Source organism: Tachypleus tridentatus, chromosome 4 (assembly GCF_004210375.1).
Source record: "Tachypleus tridentatus isolate NWPU-2018 chromosome 4, ASM421037v1, whole genome shotgun sequence".
In the NCBI taxonomy this organism is placed as follows: Eukaryota; Metazoa; Arthropoda; class Merostomata; order Xiphosura; family Limulidae; genus Tachypleus; species Tachypleus tridentatus.
The window spans coordinates 70,224,530-70,251,852 of record NC_134828.1 but is presented as its reverse complement, the minus strand read 5'-3'; the positions used below and the strand labels follow the sequence as shown (position 1 = coordinate 70,251,852).

Below are 27,323 nucleotides of genomic sequence, written 5' to 3'. Positions count from 1 at the left end.
TAGATGTATACATGTGGGATTATTGTTTTTGTCTGCAAACTATTTTATAGTAAATGTTAGTTTTTTGATATATTATATTATATGAATACAATAACAGTCAGTAATCCTTGTAATAAAGTATACTTGGATTATTGAGACGCTTGAAGAGTTTAATCTGTCACTTCATATGCAATTAACATTATTAACAGCATGTGTTATTGATCAACAAGTGAAATGGTGCAAACTGTTAAGGGTGGGTGTGCAATTGTTAAAGAAATAAATAAACTGATCAGTTTATTATTTTATACATTGTCAGTGGTTATACAGATTGTGTAGTAAAAGTAACATATATAATTTTCTTTACATAAGTCATCATTTTGTTGAAGTCAATAGCTTACTCACAGAATACCAAATACAAAGTAGTATTTACTTATATAAACAGTCAATGCATTTGAAGGATGCTTACATTTATAGGTGAATTTGTTTTGAAGCACTTTGATTTGACTGTAAAATAAGTATCACTGACATTTCCGTATCTGTTACAGTTTATATGTACATCCCTATCATAAAGTTTGATAAAAAAAATGTCATAAACCAATACATCATGAGTGTAACTAATATATGGTTAGTAATTACCACCTTATTTCCTGTTCTTGTTGACTGCCTATTTGATTTTCATGAAGTCCTCTTGTATTACTGAATCATGTATTTATAGAAAATGTTTATTGTAAGAAATATATGTTCTGAAATGGACTTCCCTACTCTCACACAAAGCTATCTCGATCCTGATCTGCCCTCTAAGAATTGGTAAAAGAATTTTTGCTATTAGCACACCAGTTTTTTTATAACCCATTGGTTTTAGGCCATTTACTAATGTGATGATTTTGTGACAACTCTTCACCAGTCATACTGTGCCATCTATACTAGCACACTTAGCTTTCTCTACTGTTTTAGGATCTTTGTCGGGCTCTGTTTCTTTAATAAGTGTTGTTTTTTGTGGGGTTTGTCTTTGGGCATTGGAGTTTATGGTTGATGTGGTGAAGTTACTTTGTCATCCCAGGTCTCTTTTTTGTCTTGCCCTACATTTTCCTGCTCAGCCTTCACTGTTTTTTGTTCTTCATGCTCTTTATTCTTCCACTATCTGTCTCTTACTCTCAGTTTTCCTGTTTGCAATCCATCAGAGGTCAGGTGGGAGCCAGGTTAATAGAGTTTTTACTCATTTTGTTACTTCACTACAAATCAGTAGATTCTACGGGTTCTGTTAGAGGGTATTTGCCTTCAGTTCCAGTTCCCCTCTCCTTTTCCACCTTGGGATTGTACCTTATTCAGTTATCTAGCCAAGTATGTTTGAGGCCTCTTAAACAAAGGAGCTATCAAATGGGTGGTTCCCATTTAACTGGAATTTTACTTCCATTTGTTTGTTATCCCAAAAAGACAGGAGATTGAAGACCCATCATATATCTGTCCTGAATACCTGTGTGGAAACACCTCATTTTATAATGGAGTTTTACTTCTTACTTTAGTGGATATGCTCTTTTGCACATCACCTTCACTTACTAGGTCTTTGAACATATTATATGGATGACTGGCTACTGCTTGCTTTGTTGCATGCCTAGTCAGTAATTCACATCCACTTGTTGAAGAAGCTGCTTGTGACTGGTGTCTCATAACATTGGAGAAGTTCCCTATTATCTCCAGGCAATATATTATGTATTTAGGGATTCTCTTCAATTCCTGTCTCAGTTGGGCCCAGTCTTCTCCACTTTGGCTCAGGAATATGGAGCAGGCAGTCATAAAGGTTGTACCTTCTTCTCTCACTGTGCAAGAGGTTCTATCTCTTTTGGGGATGTTGGCTTCTTTGAAAGTTCTCTTTCCTTTGAGTTGGGCATACATGTGTTCCCTTTAGTAAAGCTTCTCCCACAATTCCTCTCTGGACCATTCCATCACCCTTCCTCCTGGGATCAGGGCTGGCTTTGCTTGGTGGTTCAACAGGGAATTCACCACAGTGGGGGCTCCCATTCCTTCACTTAGTCATGAGTCTCATTTGTCTGCAGATGTATTTTTGTTGGGTTGAAGGGCCTTCCCCTCTATTTCTTAGAGATACCTTGTTGGTGGTCAGTCAAGGAGGATACTTTATGTATCAACATCCTAGAATTTTTAGCAGTTTGTTGGGCCTTCTATCATTTCTTCCTACTTCTGTAGGGGAGGGTGGTTATGGTTTAACCTCACAATTTCACTGTCATTAACTGTATTATCAAGCAAGAGGAAAGACAAGTGTTTTCAGATTCTAAATTTCCTGTACTGGGCTCATGACCTCAAAATGATGATTCTAGTGTGTCATTTTCCTGGAGTTATTAATCTTGAGGCTAAATGCTTATCTGGTACTCCAGGTTCTTCCCATGGAGTGGTCCCTTCATCCTCAGGTATTGTAGTGGGTGTGTTCTTAACTAGGGTCACTTCCTTTTGGTTTCCAGTTCTCCACATCATATCTGTGGGGTATATGATGTGTTCAGCCAAGATTTGAGGGGATACTCATCTATATGCCTGTCCTCCAGTCAGACTATTCCCCAGAGTTATTTTCCTTATACAGATCACTGTTTATTGTGTTTTTCTGGTTGCTCCATATTAGCCATCTCAGACTTGGTTCCTTCTACTCTGGCCCTTACTGGAATAATAACCCTTGCCATTACCTCTACCCCAGTCACTCCTTTTGGATGTTGTTCATCTTAATGCAACCAGACTCCATCTTCACATGTGGATTTCGTTTGATCCCTTGCCTCAACTTAGGGATTCACCCCTTGTGTAATATCATTACTTTTCCTTACCATTTCATATTCCTCCCTGTCTGTGTACCAGAGGCATTGGTCTACCTTCAGACATTGGTCCATTTGCCATGGCTTCCACTCATACTGGCTTTCTGTTCCAGCTCTTCACTTCTTTGTTTGATCAGAATTTATCTGTGTCATCTGTTTATAATTAAAGGACTGTCCTCTCAACACCTTCTGTATCTCCCAATTTTCAGATGGCCTTTTCCTACCAGGTTATTTTTATTTCTTTCGTTTGGTCCATTTGTCACATTCATTGATTCTACTGGGTTTAGATCTCAGTTTTGTCCTTCAAGCCCTATTTGGTTCTTCCTTTGCACCTGTTTACAACATGCTTCTTGTATCAGCTTTCCCTTAAGACCTATTTCCTCTTCTTCCTGGCTTAAGGTCATCTTTGTTCCTATGTTTATATCACTAATGTTTCCTGCATCCTTTACTATTCCCTTTGTGATATCTTTTATCCAGATTGGGACTTCCTTTACAAAACATTGGCTGCTCCTATTTCCTTAGCTTCCATTTCCCACTTGTACTTCTGCTCAGATCTGGATTGACTTCTTTGTCCCTACAATGTTTTGCAGTTCATACTGTCTCTTTTTGTGATTCTGTTTCTTGTCTATTTGTTCCATGGAATCCTCCTGTTTCCCATGATATGTCACCCTTTTCCCTCACATTGCTGGGTTCATGAACTCAAAAAACTGGTGCATTCTGATTTGTCCATTGGAAGGTCACTATCTGAGCACTGTTTCTTCACAACAAATTTATAACATAACTATATCTGTAGCTGCTTGAATCTGCTGGTCTTTGGAGATGACCATTCAGGCTGTTATGTGGTCAACCCTCAATACATTTGTTGCACATTATCTGCATGACCTAGCTGTGTCTTCCTCCTGTGGTGATTTTATACATCTGTTTGCCTTTGACTGGGTAAGTCAACTTGTTACTTAATATCATATTGGCACTAATTATGAATACTCCGATATGGCTCACTACTGTTGACATGAGTGTTTCTGTAAGAACACTGGCAGCTTGTCTGGTGGTATATGTATATATGTGAGGCCATCATTCATGGACTTGAAGGAGTAAAGCAGATGGGGATTTCTGCCCATCCATACTGTCCTGTAATTTCTATAATCAGGATCTATCTGCTTTAGAAAATAGGGAATTGCAAACACCCATTGCACAGTCTTGGGTATGTCATTCCTCCAGATTTCCCAACATGTATGCCCACTTTCTCTTCTAGTGAAGCATAATAGTCCTTGCTATTTCTGATTACCAGTCACTGGAGTGGTGGACTAGGAGGTTTTTTTTCCCTTGAATGGGTTTTATTGTTTTTACAACAAACAAAATCACTTAATTGATTATGTATACCCATTCAGTGAGAAGATGGCTATCATTGTTATACTTATTGTTATACCAAGCAACGATTATACAAGGACATAACATTCAAGATCTATGGTGCTTCTGGATGTTTTTGCTTGGGCAGACTGCATTTGTTGATAAAAACATTTCTTATGTAGGGCAGTTCCACTGTATATTTTGTGCCAGGATGGACTGGACTTGGAATAATCTGTTTTAATTCAAGGTGTCTCCCCGAGCTATTTTTTGCCCAGGCAGACTGCACTTGGCCTAATCAAATGTATCCAAGAGGTTTTGCCTTGAATGTTGTCCAGGTGAACCACACTTATTGAGTGGAAATGCCTTGCATGTGTTTCTTGCCCAGGTGGACTGTACTTGGCCTATTCATATACAATTCACAGTCCTTCAGCCTTAGCCACATATATTTATTTAGTTTTTTTCAGGCACCATAGTGTGACTCATTATCACTGTGTTCAATACTGCTTCCTGCTACATATATGGAGGAAGTATGACATGTATGTTGACAATGGGCTGGTTATTAAAACCTTCATGATTACAGTCATACCTTTAATTCTTTGATCATAACCCTACACATCTAGGGCACTTTCCGTGGATGTTTTATGCCTGGAAGGACTGCATTTGTTGAGCACAGTATCTTATACAAGACTATTTCCACTGGATGTTTTGCTCAGATGGAATGCATTTAACACATTCTAGTTTATACTTGGCACATACATGTATGGGTCTGTTATCTCTTGCACACTTGACTTTCTGGGTTTATCAATGGTATGTCATAGTTATACAGCACTGAACTGCTGTATGTCTCTTTCCTCAATGTATTGGTGCCTGCCAATTCAGTTTTGCCCTCAGACACAGGATTGAAAGAGCTTTGGGTGAGGTGGGAGGGTAAGTACCTATCAGAAATACATTTTCAGCTTTAAAAAAATATTAACTTTAGATTTAGATTATGCATACAGAGGTTATTGAAACTTCATATAGTGAAGATTTTTCTATACAAAAAATAATCTGTATTTTGGATACTCCCAGTTGTCCATACCAACGAGGTTTCATTGTACATGACAAATACTTGTTTCAAGATATTAGTAGAATTTGTATGTTTCAACTTAAACTTTGGCTTAAGTTGAAATATAAAAATTTTACTAATATCATTATTTTTAACCTCTTTTAACTTGTATCAGTTTTTAACTTTGTTTTCTAGTTATCTGTGGTACAGTTGTTTTTAAACTTTTTTTAATTACCAAAATGATCTACAAAACAATTTACTATATTTGTTGCTTATGCTTTATTGCAAAAAATAAACTTTTAGTACATTATTAATTGAAAAAAATAATTATAATTTAATGACATCATGATTTCAGTTCTACTTAAAAGGAAGTTGGAAATTTATCCAATAACTTTAAGAAACCTAACAATGATTATTTTTGGTATCTTCCTAACTTTTATTGTACAGCTGCAAATGTAGCTTAAAAATTAAATTAATATGAATAATTGTGACTTAAATTATCTCAAGATTCCACAGTAAAAATGGTAAATATATTTAGATAAGCAACATTGTTTATTTATAACATAAGGGGACACCGAATTATATCATTCTTTTATGTTTTTCACTGAAATTCCTGTGTGTTTATTGGCAAAACCAAATGTTAACTACAAGTTAGTCAATGAAAATATGGGAGTTCCATGAAAACACACAGAAAAAAAGTTAAGTAACTTCTGTGATTCATGTGTACAACAACATATTGAAGAAAGAAAACCCAAACATATCACATTTTAGTATTCTTTATAAGGCCAACACTGATCTAGAATTACTGATTAAAGAAACTCTCTGCATTAAGCAACTTTCACCAACACTGAATAACAGGTAGTTTTATTTTAAATTGCACATTTTTAAAAATGTTTATTACTCTTCCACATTCAGTGTGTTTTAAGTTTTGATTATTGCAACAATGTGATTTAATTATTTACATAGGAATTATTCTGCTTTAGAAACTGAAAATGGAATTTGTTGAATTCCAAAATGTTTATCTGTGTCCCCCTATGTTACAAATAAACTATGTTGTTTATCTTAAATATCATTATCTTTTTTATTGTGAAGTTTTGCTATCCTCTGAACACATTAGTTGCTAATGTCTATAAATATTTTGTAGAGAAATAAAGCCTGAATGAAATTTCTAAAGGCTAAGTACTTGACATTAGACAAGTATTGTTATTTATCAGTGATGTATTGTTATTTGGCTGTTTTACTAATGAATAAATGAAATAGTAACAAATGAAGTTTTATCTGTTCACAGTAATTTGTAGAAAATGTAACTGTTGGAATCATAAAAATGAATTTGTGAGAGTGTCATGATTATACATACAAATGTTATTTCAAAATTGTTTATTTAGTATTTTAATTTTTGTACAGTTAAACAGCTAAAGTAGCCAAACTAAAAGTAAAATATAAATATCTGAAATGTAGCCAGTTGTGATATTTTGGTGGAAACATTCCTAAATTGTCAGTTTACCCAATTTTTGGTGGTTAAACATATAAACTTGAATTAAATGTATGTATAGGTGACATATTGCTAAACTATGGCAGTATTATAGAACCAGTGGTATGTTCTGCAAACTGATCATAATGTTTAAATTTCAGTGTGAACTAATTCTGATTTGGATATTAACTAGAATGAATAATATTATAAACTAATGACAGAGAAGTACATCAATGGAAATTGCTTATTGTTATTATTTATTATTATTTGTTTGTGCTCTAATAAGAAAAGTTAAAATTAGGTTGAGAAAATAATTCACACAAATGGAGGTATTTTTCTGTAACATATACCAATGTTCTTCAGTTTTAAGGACTTCTATGAAATGAATCCTGAGAAGTTTCAGAATAAAACTAATGGAATAACACCTCGTCGGTGGCTTGCACTCTGTAATCCTGGACTTGCTGATGCTATTGTTGATGTAAGTAGCCTGTTTGCACTAGTAGGTTAGAATTGTACAAACTTGTACTTTTATATTATTTATGTATGATGTTTTTTTTTTTGCCAAGAGCTTTTAGAAGTTGTTTATATTTTTAAATTCTTCATAATTTGTTTCATTTTTCTCAGTCCTTTAAGTATACATTCTGTATATATAATAGCTTTAATACTATTAATTACATTAATTATATTAATTGTTAATAGCTGATTAAAATCAGCATTATAAAAAGTTATGAACTCAATATAAAATAAGCATAAATACAGAGAGTTGAGTGCTTACACCCACAATGTTTCAACTCCTGATTTGGATTTATTAAGTAAATAAACTCTTTTCATCCAACAACTCCATATCCTAAATTCATTTCCATATTTGTTGATTATCTTAACATTGGCATTTAGATTTTGTCTGGTAGATGGAATATTCCTAGCGCATTTGGGGTCTATTAACAAAAATAATTTCCCTCATGACTTTAAGGTAATGACTGGGTTTAACAATTGATTTTACTGAAAACTTTTCAGTGCTTTTATATATATATATATATATATATATACACACACACACACACACACTAGGTTTAACAATGGTTTTACTAAAAACTTTCAGTGCTTATATATATATCTACAGACACACATACACGCTGTGTGTTTTAATGATTGCATTATATGTTGTGCATATCACTACTGCATATCTTCGACAGGGTAATATAATTTAATAGCACTTTTGAAATAAATCCTGGAATTTCTCTCATATTTACTGCTTTACCTCTAATTATATATTTCTTTTGAAGCACTTTGAGTTGGCATTACTGTAACATAAACTAGGCATGCCCAGGTGGTTAAGAAGTTCAACTTGTAACCTGAGGGTCACAGGTTTGAATCCCTGTTTCACCAAACACGCTCACCATTTCAGCATTATAATGTGACAATCAGTTCCACTATTTGTTGGTGAAAGTGTAGCACAAGAGTTGGTGATAACTAGCTGTTTTCCCTGTAGTCTTTCACTGCTAAATTATGGATGGCTAGCACAGATAGTTGTTTTGCATAAACTTCAAAAATAAATAAAGAAATAAAAGACTGTAATATAAACCATTCTGACTAAATGATAAGACAGGTAATGATAAACAGGATAGCTATGTTTATACTTCTACTGGAGGTTTCCTTCCTTATCATTCCAGAAAAAAAAAAAAAAAGCAAAGCAGAATATGTTGTAGAATCCCCAGCATTTATCACAAATAGGTTTTGAATGATAAATCTCTGCAAAGTATGTGCTGCATGTTACATATATTAAAACAGGTCACATAACTAAAACCAGAAGGCCTAAAAATTTTGTGCAAGTGAGTTTTGAATGCTACTAAAATATTAATCAGTATGGTATCACAAAACAAAGGATTCTCCATGAAAACATAAATAACCTGTTGTAGGGATTTTAAAATTAAGGAGTAAAACCTATTCTATCATAACAAAAAAAAAACACTGTACCATGAAAGGGCTAAAGCAAGTCCGATCAGTTCAGTATGAAAGACGTTCATAAATATCCATCTTTTGTATGTAAAAATATTTTGTAGTTCCTAATTTTTTTAGTTTGGTAATTATGTATGTATTTTCAGGGTTTTTTGTTGTTTTTTTTCCTTGAAACAAACAAACAAAACAAAAACTGCAACAGGTATTCAACGTGAAGGAATGTTAGAGGCATTCTTTCCCATCTGGGGTGTTAAAGAATGTTTACATTCTCCTATGGATTTGTCACAGAATATTGAAGTTGCTTTGTTACTATGATTTTAGATGTTGTTCCTTTTACTTTCCTGGTTTCTAAAATGTGTGGCCAATGCAAAGAAGTAACAAAATGAGGCAAAGCAGATGTGATGGAAAGAGATGTGGGAGTTGATGGTTGGTGTTGAGAATGTGTACCAAACATCCAGACATGTGCATACATATATACACATGCACATGTTCTTACATATAAACAGAAACAGGATTGATAGTACCAAATAGTTTGATATTGGTGGTAAGAAAAAGGAAACACGTAAGCATAAACATAGGCTTAAATTGTCCTATTTCGTAGTGATAGGGATCTATAAATTCTATGCCAAGAATTTGCTGTGAGTGGAAAAAATGTGAGTATTTCAAAAAATCCCACTTTCACAGGACAGTCACTGAAAAATCTACCTGTCCTGTGCCCTATCTGTAAGGCAAAATCATAACATTATTAACTTGCCCTTAGCCTAGAAAAATAGTGTTATGTTGTTTGTGTTTGGGCACAGTACATGTTGTATGGTGATGCTGTTTTGTGCAGTGCACATGATATATGGTGTGAATGGCAGTGGTGAGATTATTTCTTGTTTCTGATAATTTCTAGTATTTCTCAGGTAGTGCATTTAACCTAATTTTTAGAAAGGGTAAGTTATTTGCATTGTATAAGTAAGTTACGAGAGTGAATTTTGGAAGCTTCAAGGATAGTCTTAAGACACAGCCAAAGACCACCTGAACAGGTCACCTGTCTTAACTATTAGCATTGCTGTGCATTAGTGTGTTGTAAGCTAGTTAGTAGGCACTAAAATGACTTCACAGAAGAGATGCTTAACTTGGAAATTTTCATAATCACTTTGAAATCTGTGACCTTTCAAATAGATTATAAGATTGGAGAAGAAAAAAAAGTTACTTGGAATTAAATCCTGTGACTAAGGGGTGGTTGAGTAATTCAAAGCCAGTATTATGGAAAATGTTCAAAGCAACATCCAATTTGTGAACTGGCGCATTGCCATGATGAAAGAAAGAGTTCACCTTTTTAGAGGAATTCTCTTTTTTCTATAAGATTGTTCAGAAATAAATTTCAGAATTATCACAGTGACATTTAGAAGCTGAATATTAAGTTGGTTTAATCCAATATTTATCACTTACAAGGTGTCTTAATTGTCTGCTGTTCCAACTCTACTCAGAGTAAGTTTTGCAATCCCCAGTGCAGCATGGACAAGAAGGACTTTTGTCTGATTTTCCTCTATGATTTCAAACTCAGACAAAAAGCTACGGAAACTACATGGAACATCAACCAGGCATTTGGGCATAGATCTGTTACTGAATGTACAGTTCAGTGCTGGTTCCAAAGGTTTCAACATGGAGGTGAAAGTCTTGAAGATCACGAAGGTTGTGAAAGGAACCCATTTTTGGATGAAAACATATTAAGGGAAGCAGTTGAGACAGACCCTCGCACAACAGTACATGAGCTTGCAGAAATGCTAGGCACAAGCAAATCAAGCATTGCCAACCACCTGAGTGTAATTGTAATGACAAAAAAGTTGGATAAGTGGGTTCTGCATGAGCTGACTGAAGATCAATAAAATCAACATCACGAGACCTGTCAAGGATGATGCTCTAAAAATTGAACAAATTGGGAATCAAGGTTTTGCCTCATCCACCTTATCCTCCAAACCTTTTCCCTACAGTTTTTCATTTTTTCAAGCTCTTTGACAACTTTTTGAACAATAAATGCTTTCAAAACTAGGCAGCTACATAAGATTGTTTCAGGGAGTTCACTGACCATAGAAACTCTGATTTCTACACCAGGGCCATAAACAGTTTTGTTACATGGCAAAATTGTGTTGAAGCAAACAGTGTTTACTTTGATTAAAGCATGTTTTACAACACTGGTTTATACTTTGCCAAACTCTGCAGTTCAAAAACAACATTTATTTTTGGACAACCTAATAATTTCTTGATACAGATTGTTGATTAGGATGCATAGTAATCTCCTATAACAGTTTGACCTCTTTCCAAATAAATAATTGGTAAAATGTTTGTGACATCCAAAAAATTTATGCCATGACCTTCCCAGCAGAAGATTTTGACTTGAACTTCTTTGAGATGGGTGAACTTGGGTGTTTTCATTGCAAAATTTGCATTTTTTTCTAACTATGTCAAAATAGTAAACCTATGTTTTATCCATAGTTATGAATTTATTGAGACCTTTGGAGTAGGTGTTGACTTTCAACAACTCAGATCCATTTCTGCTCAAGTGACAAAACTTTTGGAATTCATCTGGCACTAACTTTACTCATGTCAAGACTGTCACTCAAAATGCTTGCTACAGTACTTATACCACTTCCTCCTCTGTCTTCCTAAAAGCAGTTCTTTTATCATACATAACACTATATAACACAAATTTTGTTCCTGGATAGTATGTGTTATTTCTTAATTGCTTATGTTGTAAAAGTACAGAAAATGGCCATTATTCCTTTCAAACTTTGCTTTTGTAACCTGGATAATGAAATTTAGAAATTAACCTATTTTCTACGTAAAAACGGGCAAATTTGCACATTTTCATTTACATAAGGTCTGAATAAAACAAAATATGAATCACGATTTACATATAGTTATACAAAAATGTTTAGAAGTGAGTAGTTTTTTGAGATTTGCAACTGTAATGTAAATCACTTCCACATATCAGCCTCTAAATATAGTCTCGGCATTCAACTTTGTTAGACCAAGATCTCTGATCAAGTCATTGAGGTCTCTTTGGTTGGGGTAATATGGGTTTCTTTTACCAGCTGCACCACTGAATTTGTAATCTGGATCTTCAACGTCTACCTCCTCTTCTGATTTCCTGCTCTTTCTGAGGATGGGTGCTTTCTCTCTGGCGGAGTGGGTACAGGGAGCTCAGGGCAGTGTGGCACTGGGGCAATGGATGATGTAGGGTCCGGATATATGATAGCAGATGCATTCTTGCCAGCCCAATGTTTGGAAGGGTCCACCATTGCTTGAGTGATCAGTGGGTTCACACCAAATTCTTGGAATAGTGAACTTCATGTCTCGCTTTTCCCCTCTGTACCATCCTGCGAAAGAGCAAAATAAAATTGTTATTATGAGGAATAAATTTGTTTCATCCACAACTAATGTGTAAGAGGCTCATGCAATATATTTTATATGTGATATTTTTTCTATACTATTGGAAATTAAAAAAAGAGAGCTAAATTTTAAAAGGTCTAAAATTTGCATAATATAAAATCTTACTATTCAAGCAAGCAAAATGTTATTAAAATTCAAGCAAAATCTTCTAGAGTTTTTTCTCAGTGCTCACAGATAAAATGAGATGCCCAGGGTTTGTCTTGATCCCCAACAGGCATGCCAAAATATGCCTTGTAGGCTTCACAAATTTTAGTAGATGCTGTCACAGAGTACCTTTTCACTCTTATCTTGATAAATTGGCGACATACATAGCAGAATGCATCTGAAGAATGCTTGCAGCTTCTTGATGCCATCTCTGATAAAATCAAATAGGTCTATATGTTCACTTAGGCAGGAAGAACTAAACTGAAGTGGTGAGTGGGGAGCCCCTGTATATATATTACTATGGAGAATTCTAGAAAATTCTTGTAAGTCCTACAACATTCTAGAAAGTTCTTGAAAATTCTTGTAAGTTCGAGAAAATTCTCTGTCAGCTACTCAGCACTGAATCTACCTGGAATGTTCTGGAAAATGGGAAAATTTGAAAATTTCGTTATCCAGGTCACAAAAGCAAAGTTTGAAGAGAAAAATAGGTCTTTTCCATTTACTATAGGCATAAGCAATTGGGAAATAACACTTCCTGCCCAGGAACAAAAAAAAGTAAAAATTTGTTGCATAGTGTAATCAGACCATGAATTTTATATACAGTTTTCATTGTGGTTGATGTTGACAGCTGACCTGACCTTGGAGAATCTTCACGATTGTTTACTGTGCTAAACCCTTAAACAGTAGCCATTATTAATTGATGCTGCAACATTCCTACTGTTTAAGGATTAAACTCAGTACACTAGTTTTTCTCTGTTGAATATGCCAAAGCACCATCTCCTAATATTGCTTCTATGTCACAGCAGATTTCTTGCAGTGTCATTTTCTTTTAAACACAAAATATTTGATCAATGAACAAAGTTTAATCACAAAGGGATGTATCTTAAATGCTTCTCAGTGATCACTTTCCTGAAGGAGTGTAAAGTATTATGGGAAGTAACTTCAATAGGTATATTCTCAGAGGCCTTCAAAGTTAGGAGTTTGATGTGTTTAGGTGTAAATGTTTCCACCAAGATGTCCCTTAAATGTAACTTCTTTACTGACTTTGGAGAGCCAACAAATTTCTCTAATCCTTTCTGGGTAAAAAAAGAGAGAGAGACATTTATTTTAATTATTTCTCAGTCAAAGAATGAAGAATGAAAACCAAGATACAGAAACAGTAGGAGGTGGGAATTGGAGATCAGATTCCTCCAAGCATGGTTGCTTATCAGTTAATGATTTAATTTTTTGGGGGTCACCAGTGTTGGGACCTATAAGAAATGAAGAAAATTCATTGTTCAATGTCTCCAACCACCATAAAGCTCTATTTCAGGGTTTTGTGTGCACTATACCCAAGCACCAGCATCAGACACAATGTTCAGAACACATGTTGAGAATATCCAATACTGCTACTTAGTTGACCTTTGCCCAAAAGGACCAACTGAATAATCTTTAGGGGAGCTATTCCAAAGCCACCCATTTACAGGAATTTAAGGCCAAAATGAAGTGTCAAAGTGTCATCAATATTGAGTGACACATTAAGTGATACTTCTAAACCATCAGGATCCTCTCCTACCCTTCACAGAATGCCACACACAACAAATACGTTGGTAAATGTTTAGATCCCAGTACAAAATCTTCTCTGGGAAGTCCCCTCACCATGTACAGAAATACACCTTGAAAAGACTTAATATCTGTTAGAAGAAATCATGCATTTGTGTTTTGTTTTTGTTTTTTTAGGCTGAGCAACAAACATTTTGGACAATCCTCACATTAATGAACAGAGCACAGAATGTACAAACTTTTCAAATGTACTTATATTTCTTACTCTCCAAATAATGCATATATACTGTACTTTCAACTGGAAAAATGGGTCAGTTTCATATTGTATGTTAACTCTTTTGGTTTTCTGAAAAATAACATAGTCCATTTTAAAGAAAATTTGATGCTCTGAAAAGGTTAAAATCAGCTGTAGAATTAAACTTGCCTCTATTTTTTCACTGCTAAGTACATGTTCTTATTTCCAGTATTAATATGAAGAGATAGTTATTTATTTAACTATGATAGAAGATACATTTTTTTATTTTCTACAATTATTTGTAATTTTATCATACATGCTACTTTGTGGCTCTGTTGAATTTATTATACAGAATATTGCACAACCCAATTCTACCACACAAATGATTTCTTTTTTTTTAAAACAAAACATAGAAAAAATGTTTCACGTACATATCATATCAGTAAGATGCTGTCCAAATACGATATGTTCAAAACAAGAGATTATTGTTGGAAAGTTTACTATAAGAACTTAAACTGTCTTTTTGCTTCATTTATAAGATTAAATAATTTTTGCAGCGTATTGGAGAAAGTTGGTTGACCCACTTGGATGAACTTAAGAAATTGGCTTCCTTTGTAAATGATCGTGGCTTCAGGCGCACCATCCAAACTGTTAAACAGGTATAGTGTTTACATTAAATTGTAAGCGCTGTGTTACATTAAAGCAGCAATAAAATGACTGTCTTTGTAAAGTGTATAGAAATTTACACTGAACACAATACCAATATTACTGCAGTATATATTATATACATTTGGCACACAATAATTAAAAGTAATCTTATTTGAGTAATAGAAGTATGTGATACTTGAAGCTATACTGCAGTTAACATTAATATTTTAATATGAATACTTATCTTCACCACGTAGGAAGTTTTGTAGACAGTATAAAAAGTATTTTATTTACACCAAATTTGTTGAAGTAATTGTAGGAAACATTTAATATTTGGATTTAAAATAGAAGGACCAAAAAATCATGAATTTAATCATTTGTGTATATCCAGGAGAACAAGATGAAGCTAGCTTCCTACATCCAGAAGGAATATGGAATTATTATCAATACAGCTTCAATGTTTGATATTCAGGTTAAGAGGATTCATGAGTACAAGAGGCAACTTCTCAACTGTCTTCACTTTATAACCATGTACAACCGTATTAAGCGTAACCCATCAGCTCCATTTGTACCAAGGACTGTGATGATTGGAGGAAAGGTTTGTGTTGTGTAATTCTTCAGTATGAGGAATGTCAAAATATGTGCCTATGTAGCAAAAAATCATTAAATTTTTAATGTAAAGACCTTTATTAAAGTTTTCAGTCTTATTTAAATTATATAGTTCCTTTTTTTCTGTTTAATCCCCCCAGTCAGGCAACAGTAAGGTGTATGGGCTTACAAAAGCTAAAATCTGAGGTTCAGATCCCTATGGTGGATAGAGGACAGATCAACTGTTGTGTGAATGTTCATTAACTCTCTGAGCATGGGCTTGGTCAATTTAACTGATTACATGACCTCTTTGTAGTTGTTTAATAATTTTATAGATTTAATACTTCTAACTTTCAATGTAGTGTGTATATTTTAATAAAATTTGAAAATCTCACATCCAAAATAAATCATATTTTTAATTAAATATTTTAATAAACTAAAGTAAAGATTTGTCAAAGAATATATTGAGTATTTGTTTTGAATAGTCCATGTTAAAAGTAATTTTCACATTAATATTAAAAATATTTTTCCTCAAATCAGTTTTCCTTTATGTAATCCCTAAAACCTCTTAAATATAATTTCAAATGTTTTCAGCAAAATTTTATATTTTTCTACTTTATCTTTGAACAGAATCAGTCAGTTTGATCAACCTCTTAACACACACACACACACAAAAATCTAAATAAATCTAAATTACTGATTTTATTTCTTTCTAGAATGACTTCATATTGTAACATGAAATTATTCTCATTTATTGCAAGTACCTTTAAGCTTGTAACAGTATACATCTATTTATAATTAAGTTTTATTGCCATTTGAAATGCACCTAACTACTATTCACATCATTATATGTTGTAAATCACTTGGGGAATGTGCAGCTCATATTATGCTATCAAATTACATTACCTACCAGCTGCTCATATGTGTGCCTTGTGAAATATTTTTATTATATTATTATCATTCATTTTAACTAATTTAATCTTAATTAACCAAATAAAACCTCTATTTTTAAATTTTAATTACTTTTATAATAATAAATAAAGAATAAACATGAAAAAGATGAAATAAGATACTTATCCAAACTTCTTTCATCCTCTTGATTGCTAGTGACACTTTTTAAATTACTAATGGAAGTAAAGCACTAGATAATTTTTATTTAATTAAATAATGCACTAAAGAACATAAATCTAATATAGGTAATATTTTCTTATAGAATTAATAACTTAAAACTTGTATACTATTAAGATATGGATTATAAGCTAAGATTTTATGCTATACTTATTGGTGTAACATGAACAAAAGTAGTTTAATAAAGTTTTGAATGTAAGACATTAAAACTTTGTGTCATGCACAGTAAAGTACATCTGTGGCAAAAGGGTTGAAGCAAACACGTAAACTTATAAAAAAAACTTCACGGTCAAAGTATTTTAAATACGTTTCAAATAGTGTATCAGTAAGCAACGATCTAACATTTAACATAAACCTGGTTCTTGGAAATTAATTTTGAAAGTTTAAAAAATTTATTTTCTCAGTCATTCACTTGATAGCAATTTTCAAAATAAAAACATAATGTTTGTACTATGGCCTAGTCTGCTTGGAGTTTTTTTATTTTGATAATATTTATTGAATTTATTGATAATTTGTTTGAGGGAGAGGGGTAAGATGGAGTCTAAAAATAGTCTGTATAAGTGTAATAAATAACTAACTATATACAGAAGAGAGCATATGCATCAAGCAATTCTAATTTATGCACTGCTATAAAAATCTGGGAAAATGTTAATGAAGATTAGGGATATATTGGAGTAAATACGACCACACTCATGTTAATAACTACTGTTTTATGAAATGTTACACTACCATTAATTAAAATAAAGAATAAACAGCACAAAATTTTATTTTTTTCATATACACATATTAGATTTTCTTCAATTAAAATTACTAAATATTTAATAACAATACATTTTAGGCTGCTCCAGGATATTATATGGCAAAACAAATCATCCGGTTAATCTGTACTGTGGCTCGTGTAGTGAATAATGATCCTGTTGTGGGTGACAAGCTGAAGATTGTCTATCTAGAGAATTACAGAGTTACCCTGGCAGAGAAGATCATCCCAGCTGCTGACCTTAGTCAACAGATTTCCACTGCTGGCACTGAAGCCTCAGGAACTGGAAACATGAAGTTCATGGTAAGAATTAACAAAGCCTTATGGTTTTTAATGTTTGTTTGTTTACATATCAGAACTGAAAATAGGATATTTAAGATTTAGATGAAACTTAACAGTGCATCTGTGGTATTCAAGTTTTTTTTTGTGAGTATAACTTAATCTTTGCCAACAATGTATGTTGTGGTTTTTGTGAAGCTACTATAACAAGTTTAAAAAACCATTCTTTATGCTTTAAGATTCCATTTCCCCCTCTAATCACTTACATCTTTAGATTATAACTGAAATGTTCAGGTTTAAAATTTTGTGCTGTTGGCAGTTTTACTAGTACTTATTTTGGATAAAGTAAAAAAAAAAAATCTCCCAGGCAAGGTTTTGTTTTTTCAGTTTACCTCCTCTGGGATCTAAACATCCACCCATGTGTTTGCCATGCGTGGCAACCCATGAAGGGGAGGAGAGGATCCTGATGGTTGAGGAGTCCAATCCATGAATTCCTGTAGATGGGCAGTCTTGGGATGGGTCAATTGGCTAGTCCACTTGGGCTAGGGTCAACCAAGTACCAGTATTGGATATTTTCAACAGGTGTTGTGGACATTGTATCTGATGCTGGTGTTTGGGTATAGTGCTCACAAAACCCTGGCATTGCTGCAGTGTCCTTGTTTGACATTGTAGTGCGTCCCCTCGTAGGGCTCCATGGTGGGTGGTGTTAGTGGACACTGAAATTTCCCTTTTTTTATTATGGATCCTCCAAATAAAATCTTAAATGAAATAGTGAAAAAACAGTCCATAGGTGAATGACCACATCTTGAAGATTTTGAGCAGCAATTTTCAACATATGTAACACCTGTTTTACCTTATTTTCTCATCCTACATTCTCTTTCAGACAAACCTATGAGGCAAATGTCTCCCTTTTTCATTCAGAAGGGACTGAAGGGACCTGTTGGCTCTCCAAAATCATTAAAGAAGCTTCAGTCTGGTGACATATTGGTGGAAACATCTACATCTCAACACAGTGAACTCCTCTCGCATTCAAAGGCAATTAAGGATATATCTCTTAAGGTTATACGTTATGCTACTTTGAATTAATCATGAGGAGTTATTGTTGAGAGGGATTTGAAGAACACCCCCGAGTCAGAGATTCTCGCTGGTTTCTCCACTCAAGGAGTTTCTGCAATGAGGCATATCTCCATTTGCAAAGAAGGAATTACAGTGCCAACCAATATCCTCCTTCTGATATTTACATCACCACTTCCACCTGCCGCCATCAAGGCAGGTTATCTTAATTGCAGGGTACAGCCATACATTCCAAATCCTCTCGATGTTTCCAGTGTCAGTGGTTTGGTCACTCAAAGACATCATGTTGTGGTTCCCTGATGTGTGCTTATTGCAGTGGCAAGGACCATGATGCCTATAAGTGTGAAATGGACCCTCATTATGTCAATTGCAATGGCTCTCACCCCTCCTACTTTCATTCTTCTAAATGAACGGAAGGAAAAGAGGTGCAGCATTTGAAAATGATTCATAACATTACTTATCCTAAGGCTTGAAAGTTGTTGTCCACCACGTGCTTCATCTCAGATGTATGCTGCTGCACTTCATCCCACAACTACAGTGGGAGTGCAGACAGATTTCTCTGTGCCTTCAAAAAATTGTTCTCAAAACAAATGAAAAGTCTTTTGACCTTCATGGTTAAAAAAGTTGATAAAGCAACTTCAACACCTATCTCTGTTTCTTGCATACATTCCAACAAACCCCAAGATCCACATCCTTTGGTTCCAGGTACAGTCATTTCCTCAGATACATCTTCTTTTCACACATTAAGATGCAAAATGATCATTCATTTACATTCTCAGTCACTGGTATCCCCTTCCAACAGCAAAGACCTACCCAATCGACCCAGGGCAGAATCCATGGAGGTCGATAGACATCCCTCGAATAAGGACAGTAAGGAAAAAAGACATGGTCATAACCAGAAGGATTCTTCACCCAATTTGCCTACATGTAAATAAAAATGGCCACCTTGATACAATGGAACTGTTAAGGTTTACATTCTAATCTGGATGACATCAAAACACTGAGTGCTTCCTACCATTCTGTATGTCTTTCCTTACAGGAAACATTTCTGAAACTTGTCAATACAGTCACTTTTTGGCAGTTTTCTTTGTACAGAAATGACAGGCTGTGTGATGGATGAGTGCATGGAGGGGTGGCACTGTTGGTTGATCAGCATGTACCCATCCTGTCTTTGCCACTCAAATCACCATTGGAGGCCATAGCCATTCGTGTTTCCTTGGGTCATACCATCACTGTTGGTTTTCTCTGTCTGTCGCCTAGAGAGACATTTGATCAATCAGACCTTGATGCTCTCATTGAACAGTTACCATCTCCCTTTTTCATCCTGGGGGACTTTAATGACATCATTTCCTCTGGGGAAGTGCTGATATTGATAGGAGGGGTCGCTCTGTAGAGCATATGCTCTCTGATCACAACCTTTCCCATTTCAGTACAGATTATTCTACTTATTTTCATGCACCTAGTCAGTCCTTTACTGCTATTGATCTCTCAGTTTGCTCCCCTTCATTATTCTCCCATTTTTCATGGAGGGTTGACAATAATCCAGGAGGCAGTAATCATTTTCCTATAATTTTGAGAGAGACTGGCCGTGGTCGATGTCACCCGACCCACGTGCCCCCTATGGAAGCTGGATCATGCAAGCTGGTCCTCTTTCACTGCTTTCACGGAACTTTATCCTGCCATTGTGTGTAATCCATCAATAGACAACTGTGTAGCAGTAGTAACTGACTGTATTATACAAGCAGCTGCTCAATATATTTCTAAAACCTTCTAAAACCACATTTTCCACTATATCCTCATCCATGGTAAAATCCTGCCTTCTACCGCCAGTTCCAAAGTCATATGGGACAAGATTCGAAAGGTCAGTGGGCAATATAATTCTGTCCCCCTCTCAGTCTTGCTCTCTGATGGCCAGGAAGTAGCTGATACCTGGAGCATCGCCAGTACTCAAGGTGAAAGCTTTTGCTGGGTATCTAGAACTTCTGCTTCTTTCTCCACCTTCTTAGCCATCAAGACTCGGACACAGCGATCATCTCTTTTCTTTCGAGCTGATTGTCTCTATGACTATAATTGTCCCTTTACACTGATGGAACTCAAACTGATCCTTCATTGGTCTGGCAGTACATCAGTTAGACCTGATGATGTACACTATGGCATGCTGCACCATCTATCTCCTGCTTCCCTTGTTATTCTGCTGATTTTTTTAACCAGATCGGGCAGGAGAATGTTCTTCCAAACACCTGGTGCCTGGCTATTGTCCTGCCTTTCTCTAAGCCTCGGAAAGATCCCAAGATTCCTTCAAACTACCATCCAATTGCTTTGATGAGCTGTCTCTGTAAGACCTTAGAGAGGGTGGTTAATGCTCGTTTTGTTTGTTTCCTTGAATCAAACAACCTCCTTTTGTCCACCCAGTGTGGGTTCCAACAACAGCACTCCGCCATGGACCACCTGATTTGACTTGAAATGTCAGTCAGAGAAGCCTTTCTCAAACAACAACATCTTGTATCAATATTCTTTGACATTGAAAAGGCTTATGGAGGAATGGCATTTTATGAGATCTTCATTTGTATGGGTTACGTGGCCACTTGTCCATTTTTATTAACATTTTTTTAATGGACAGGAGATTCCAAGTTTGTGTGGGTTCAACACTTTGACGTTCTTTTCTACAAGAACTTAGAGTCCCTCAGGGCTGTTTGGAGTGTCACACATTTCAGTATAAAAATTAATGCCATTACTAAATAATTTCCTCTTACTGTTGCAAACAGGCTCTGTGTCGATGACTTTCACATTTCATGTCAGTTGTCAAACATAAGCGGGAGCTACAGACTGCCTTCAGTTGTTTATTGAAGTGGACCACAGCAAACTGCTTTCACTTCTCTGTCTCTAAAACCATTTGTATGCATTTTTGCTGCCAACGGGGTATTCACCCTGATCCTTAACTCCGTATCGGTGAAGTTGTGCTGCTTCTGGTCCTTGAGACAAAGTTCTTGGGGCTTATTTTTGACCGTAAGCTGACCTTTATACCACACATTAAGTAGCTATGGGTCAAATGTACAAGAGCACTGGCCATCCTCTGTGTCTTCTATACTACCACTTGGGGAGCGGATCGATGTTCTATGCTAAAGATATATAGTGCTCTTATTCAATCGAAACTTGACTATGGATACATGGTTTATGGCTCTGCCAGACCATCGGCCATAAAGATGCTGGACCCTATTCATCATCAAGGACTTTGGCTCTGCATTGGGGCTTTCTACACTTCCCCAGTTCAGAGCTTATACATAGTCTCATGAACCTTCTCTGCACCTCTGCCATTTTCAAATGTCTTTACTACATGCTTCGAAACTTCATTCCTTACCAAAGCATCTTACCTGGGGTTGTGTTTTCCTTCTTCATTGGGTCATACGTTTTCAGAACAGACATTCTACCATTTCTCCTTTTGGCCTTTGTATCCAGACATAGTTGGATGAATTGGGTCTGTCCTTGGATAACATTGCTGTATCCACTGGTCAGCCTATCCCACCTTGGCTTCTTACAGTCCCTAAATGTGACCTGTCTTTAAGTCATCTGAGAAAAACAGACACTCTCAATTGGAAATACTTTCTGCTATTTCCTGAACATCTTTTGAACCATCTTTCCATTCCTATTTATACAGATGGTTTGAAATCAGGTGACTGTGTGGGCTCTGCCATGGTTTATTGTGGTTTGGTGATTGTGTGCAGAATCTCCTTTACAGCTTCTGTGTTCACTGCTGAACTGTATGCCATTTCTCATGCCTTGGATCACATAGAAGCTAAGCAGTACTTAAACTGCACTATTTATACTGACTGGCTTAGTTTTCTACTGGCCATGGAATCGCTTTACGTTAGTTCACACCCTGTTCTCACTGATATTCAAAACCGACTGGCCCATTTCTCATTAACATCTACTTCTATCCAATTTTTCTGGATACCAGGCCACGTTGGTATTCGTAGGAACGAGTTGGCCGACACTACAGCTAATTCTATTTGCTCTTGCACTATCACTGCTGTGCTTTTTCCATACATGGACTGTGGTCCTGTATTCAAGGCTCAGCTCCATGCCAGCTGGCTGTCAACTTGGAGTAAGAAATGCAGAAACAAGCTTTTCCAAATAAAACCCTATAGTGGATTTTGGCCGTCTTGCTTATGTAAGGATCGGAAAGAGGAAGTTGTTCTAACTATACATTGGTCACAGTTTTTTAACTCATTGTTTTCTTTTACCTGAAACTGATGCACCAGTGTGTAGTCTGTGTAACACGTAGGTCACAATAAGCGACATCTTACTTTATTGCCGTGGTTACAACTCTCAAAGACAGTACAATTTTAAATATGATCTGTCCCAAGGTTTGTCCATAACGTTAGACAGTGTTATTGGTAATGGTGACACTGTCTACCTTGGAAATGTTTTTTTTAGTTTTTTAAAGGTTATTAATCTTTTTAATGCTATTTGAGTTTTTTAATGTATATATTAGATCTTTTTTAATGTGATTCTCTTTTAAGAATCAAAGTCCATCCCGTTGGATTTCAAATTATAAAATGATCTTAATGTTAAATAACTCGAAACAAGATTCGAAAGGCCAGCTTGAGGTGACTAACGCTGCTGTTTGAATTACCTGTTAGTCATTCTGGCGAGTTATTATTAAAATTTTGCTATGAGTCTTTTAAAACTTCTATTACTTTATTTTTTGAAAATGGCCATAACATCAAATAACTCGGAACCAGCACTGGAAAGGCCAACTTCAGGTGACTGATGGTGGTTTTTGTACTTACCTGTTAGTCTTCCTGACAAGTTATGATAATTACAATTATGCTACAGAAAGTTCTTTATAGCTTGTATTACTGTAGTTTTTCACTTAATGTTGTAGACTGGATGTAAACATTGGTTTTATGCTATTTATTTATGTTTTTTTTAACTTTGTTTTGTTTTACTTTAATTTCCTTTTATGAATTTTACTAAATTTACTTTAATTTTAACTTTTTACTGGATGTTTGGTGCAGATAGCCTACCTGCTTTGTGCTATAAAACACCAAATCAAACAACCAAACAACAAAATGACTATTAATCCTAATACTCTTTATGTATGTTGCTTTTAAAAGTTATACTTATTTTATTGCATGATATTCTTAAACCAAATGGGGCATGACATCATTAGGTCTGAGACTGCTGTTTTTATTGCTAATAAGTTAGTGTGAAACATATCATATTTGTGTAATAGCGTTATGACATGAAGTGGCTATTATTTCATTTAAAATTGTAAATGTACCAAAAGAACTAACTTAGATTCATAAATATTCATTGATTTTTGTGTTTTATGTTTGAAGATAGGGTGACATTTATGAGCTAATTTGTTAAGTGCAAATGCATAAATGATAACGTACTGGCATTGTTTTGTTTTGCAGTGGTTAAAATACGATTTTTTGTTATAGAATGTTTTCCTTTAATTGTACCTTTATATTCAAATTACTTTAATTTTTTGTAAAATACATAGGAAGCATGCCAGTAATTTGTGGTATCAGTTATAATATTGGTGATGTTTTTTTTGCTAACTTGTTTGTAAATCACATGATATTAGGAATCAAATATGTTCTGTTTAGATTCCTTTGGACATTCTGAGATTAATATGATTGCAACCCTTGTTTACTTAACCCCAAAACTAACAGGTGGACTTTTGTTATTATTCTCAACACTGAAACCTAACAGACCCATTACTTAATTAATTCATTAGCAGTGCAAAGGCAAAACTAACACAATTAAAATAAAATTTATTTATTTTACTTTTAGTTGTATTCATTTCACCATTTAATATATTTGTCTAGTTTGGACCCAGTTCATTATTTCAGGATTAAATGTTTGTAGATAAGGAGTTTCCTTCAAATAAATGTTTTGAAAATCAGCACTGTAGTATGTAATTTTGAAAATCAGCACTGTAGTATGTAATTTTGAAAATCAGCACTGTAGTATGTAATTTTGAAAATCAGCACTGTAGTATGTAATTTTGAAAATCAGCACTGTAGTATGTAATTTTGAAAATCAGCACTGTAGTATGTAATTTTGAAAATCAGCACTGTAGTATGTAATTTTGTTTATTATTGAAACAAGACAAAAAAGAGCTATTATTTTTCATAGGTATTGTTGACTTTAATGGTTTATGGTATTCATTTGAAATTTTACACCTATTTCAGACATTTTAGTCAGTGATAATAAATTCTAATTGTTTCCATGTTGTCCTTGTAACTCTCTGTATATGTTATGTAATACTTAAATAACTTAATAATTAAAACAAACTACTTTTGTTTGTTTGCTACCAGCTGAATGGTGCTCTTACTTGTGGAACATTAGATGGAGCAAACATTGAAATGAGAGAAGAAATGGGACCAGAGAACATCTTCATTTTTGGCATGACAGTGGAAGAAGTAGAAGAACTGAAGAGAAAAGGGTAAATTGGCAATAAGTATGATTACTAAAATGGTCACAATAGGAGTTTTCTACTTGAGACTTGAACCTTGGTAATTCAGTTGAATATCAGCTTCAAAGCATTAACATAAATCGTTGGTACAAGGTTTAAGTTATCTCAAAAACAGGCTTCTTGAATATAAATCCACTACATTAGTCTCATGCTAGTGATTGTCTTATCTTTGGGTGTACCTTAGCAGAGTGATTTGGTTCAATGATTGGCCTCTATGCATTATTGTACTGTTTTCTGAATGCCAGAGAAGTTGGATAAGCTGAAGGAACCTAATTAAAGCTCAATCAGGCCATATTTTTTACTGTATACTCTAGTAATTGCTTTAGGAGGAATTTATAATTAGTGTTTAGATTCAATAAAATTGGATGTAACTTAAGATTCTAGAATTTTATTAGATTGATACATAAAATTTTCTCTCTCTTAATTATTTTTTATGCCTACATATCACAGGTACAATGCTTGGGATTACTACAACAAGAATTCAGAGCTCAAACAGTGTATTGATCAGATCAATAGTGGTTTCTTTAACCCTCACAGTCCTGACAAGTTCAAAGATGTAGCCAATGTCCTCCTGAATCATGACAGGTATTAAGTACTTTTAGTCAAAGCAAAATTTTAATACATGTAACCATTACAAATCTAATTTCAAATTGAAGAAAAACACATTTTTTTTTCTCTCAGCTCTTAGTTATTGTTTGTTTTGTTTTCATTCATTTAAGTTTGAAAAGTCTCTACCCATTCAGTTTATTTGTTTGCTGAGTGAATGTAATTGTTTGTAATGTTTCGTCATCAAGAAGCATTTAATTTATTTGAGCCAATCTTTCAGGTTAGCCTGTTTTGAGGGGGAACTTCATCCTTCTTCAGTAATTTTAGATAAAATGAAAAGAACAACAGTTTTTAATATCATTTTAAAACTAGTTGTTGATGAGAATTTAAACAGTTTGAATTAAGTAATAACTTGTTAAATGTACTGAAAAGTTAGTTGTTAGTAGTAAAGTGTTGAGTGCACCCTTCATATCAGCTTTCAAAATGCAAGCAAAAGTAATTATTTTATTTCAATAATTTTTACTCAAAATATTTTAGAATGATATTTTGTAATGTTGTAACATTTGTTTAGTGTAATTCTCAAAGAAAAACGTTCAAACTTTATTTGTCAGCATAGCTCTAGAAAGGCTTGCCTGCAAATAGCATGCTTAATATTATTTTTTTTTTACAAGTCTTTTCTGGCCATACTAAACAAATTTATTTATTTTCTAGGATATTATCATCCTTTGAAAGTACAGTTAATCAGGTGCTGTTTCTTCTGATTTTCCTTCTCAGTCTGACAGTTTCTTATTACAGGTCTCTGTTCACTTCACATGCTGTGAGGTCATAAGAGGGTGGGGACAACTACTAATGAAGAACAGCTTTGAAAATAGTTATAGGCAAAATTCGTGTATCAATGGGTAGAGTTTACTATAAACTGTTAACATCAGTGTGAGAAGTAATGTCTGGTTTTATTCAAAAGTGTTAGGCCAGTTCCAGTACAAAAGAACAATGGAATGTGTTGTACATTTTCTTTCTCAGTCTGACAGTTTCTTATTACAGGTCTCTGTTCACTTCACATGCTGTGAGGTCATAAGAGGGTGGGGACAACTACTAATGAAGAACAACTGAAAATAGTTATAGGCAAAATTCATATATCAATGGGTAAACTCTTTACTGTAAACTGTTAACATCAGTGTGATTAATAACAAAGGAACCACCCACTTGAAAATTGGTTAATAGTTCTTTTTTGTTTCTGAAAATTGTTTGTTAAGCTATATATTTTTTTGAAAAGTATGGAAGTTTTCGTCTGTGATGATATCAGATAAGCTTATTTAGGTAACTTATGTTTGGAGAGGATAGTAAGTCTTGGCAAATACTCAGATGTCATATTCTATAAAATCCTTATTCACTGATTTTAATTTGAAAGCTTTGGTCTCAGGATTCTGATAAATATGTTATTTATTTATTTATGTGGTTACAGTTTATAACTATAAGTGGTAATTACTTCATTCAAAAACATGATGCTTTAGAAGAAAATCTTAACAAATAACAACCAAGACTGAGATATGTATAAAATGAAGTTTTCTGTCAATAATAAAAAAAGAAAAAGTGAAATTCTAATACAAAAACAAGTAATTTTTATGCCCCTCCCTCAAATATCACAGTGTTGGGAATTTTGTGACATACAAAATGATGGAAACTCTTAAGTCAAATTATAAGAAGTCTGCAAAATGAAAACTAGACACTATTTAGTAAATTGTGCTCAGTTTCTTGTATTTTAGTTTAGTATATCTATTGTGAGAAGGAAACAAATCAAGAAGTATCACTAGAAACTTAATGTTCTTTATAGGTTATCATTTGAACT

The 27,323-nt window shown here is 34.4% G+C and overlaps 1 protein-coding gene across 2 annotated transcripts in view; it reads left to right on the top strand.

Moving 5' to 3' along the window:
- LOC143249391 (glycogen phosphorylase-like) overlaps window positions 1-27,323 on the top strand; it is a 57,727-nt gene that overhangs the window by 24,497 nt on the left and 5,907 nt on the right. For both annotated transcript variants that reach the window (XM_076499162.1, XM_076499161.1), the window contains exons 11-16: window positions 7,019-7,133; window positions 14,528-14,629; window positions 15,010-15,216; window positions 17,173-17,394; window positions 24,774-24,901; window positions 25,382-25,516. In XM_076499162.1, coding sequence (XP_076355277.1) covers window positions 7,019-7,133; window positions 14,528-14,629; window positions 15,010-15,216; window positions 17,173-17,394; window positions 24,774-24,901; window positions 25,382-25,516 — 909 coding nt within the window. The remainder of the gene's footprint in view (window positions 1-7,018; window positions 7,134-14,527; window positions 14,630-15,009; window positions 15,217-17,172; window positions 17,395-24,773; window positions 24,902-25,381; window positions 25,517-27,323) is intronic.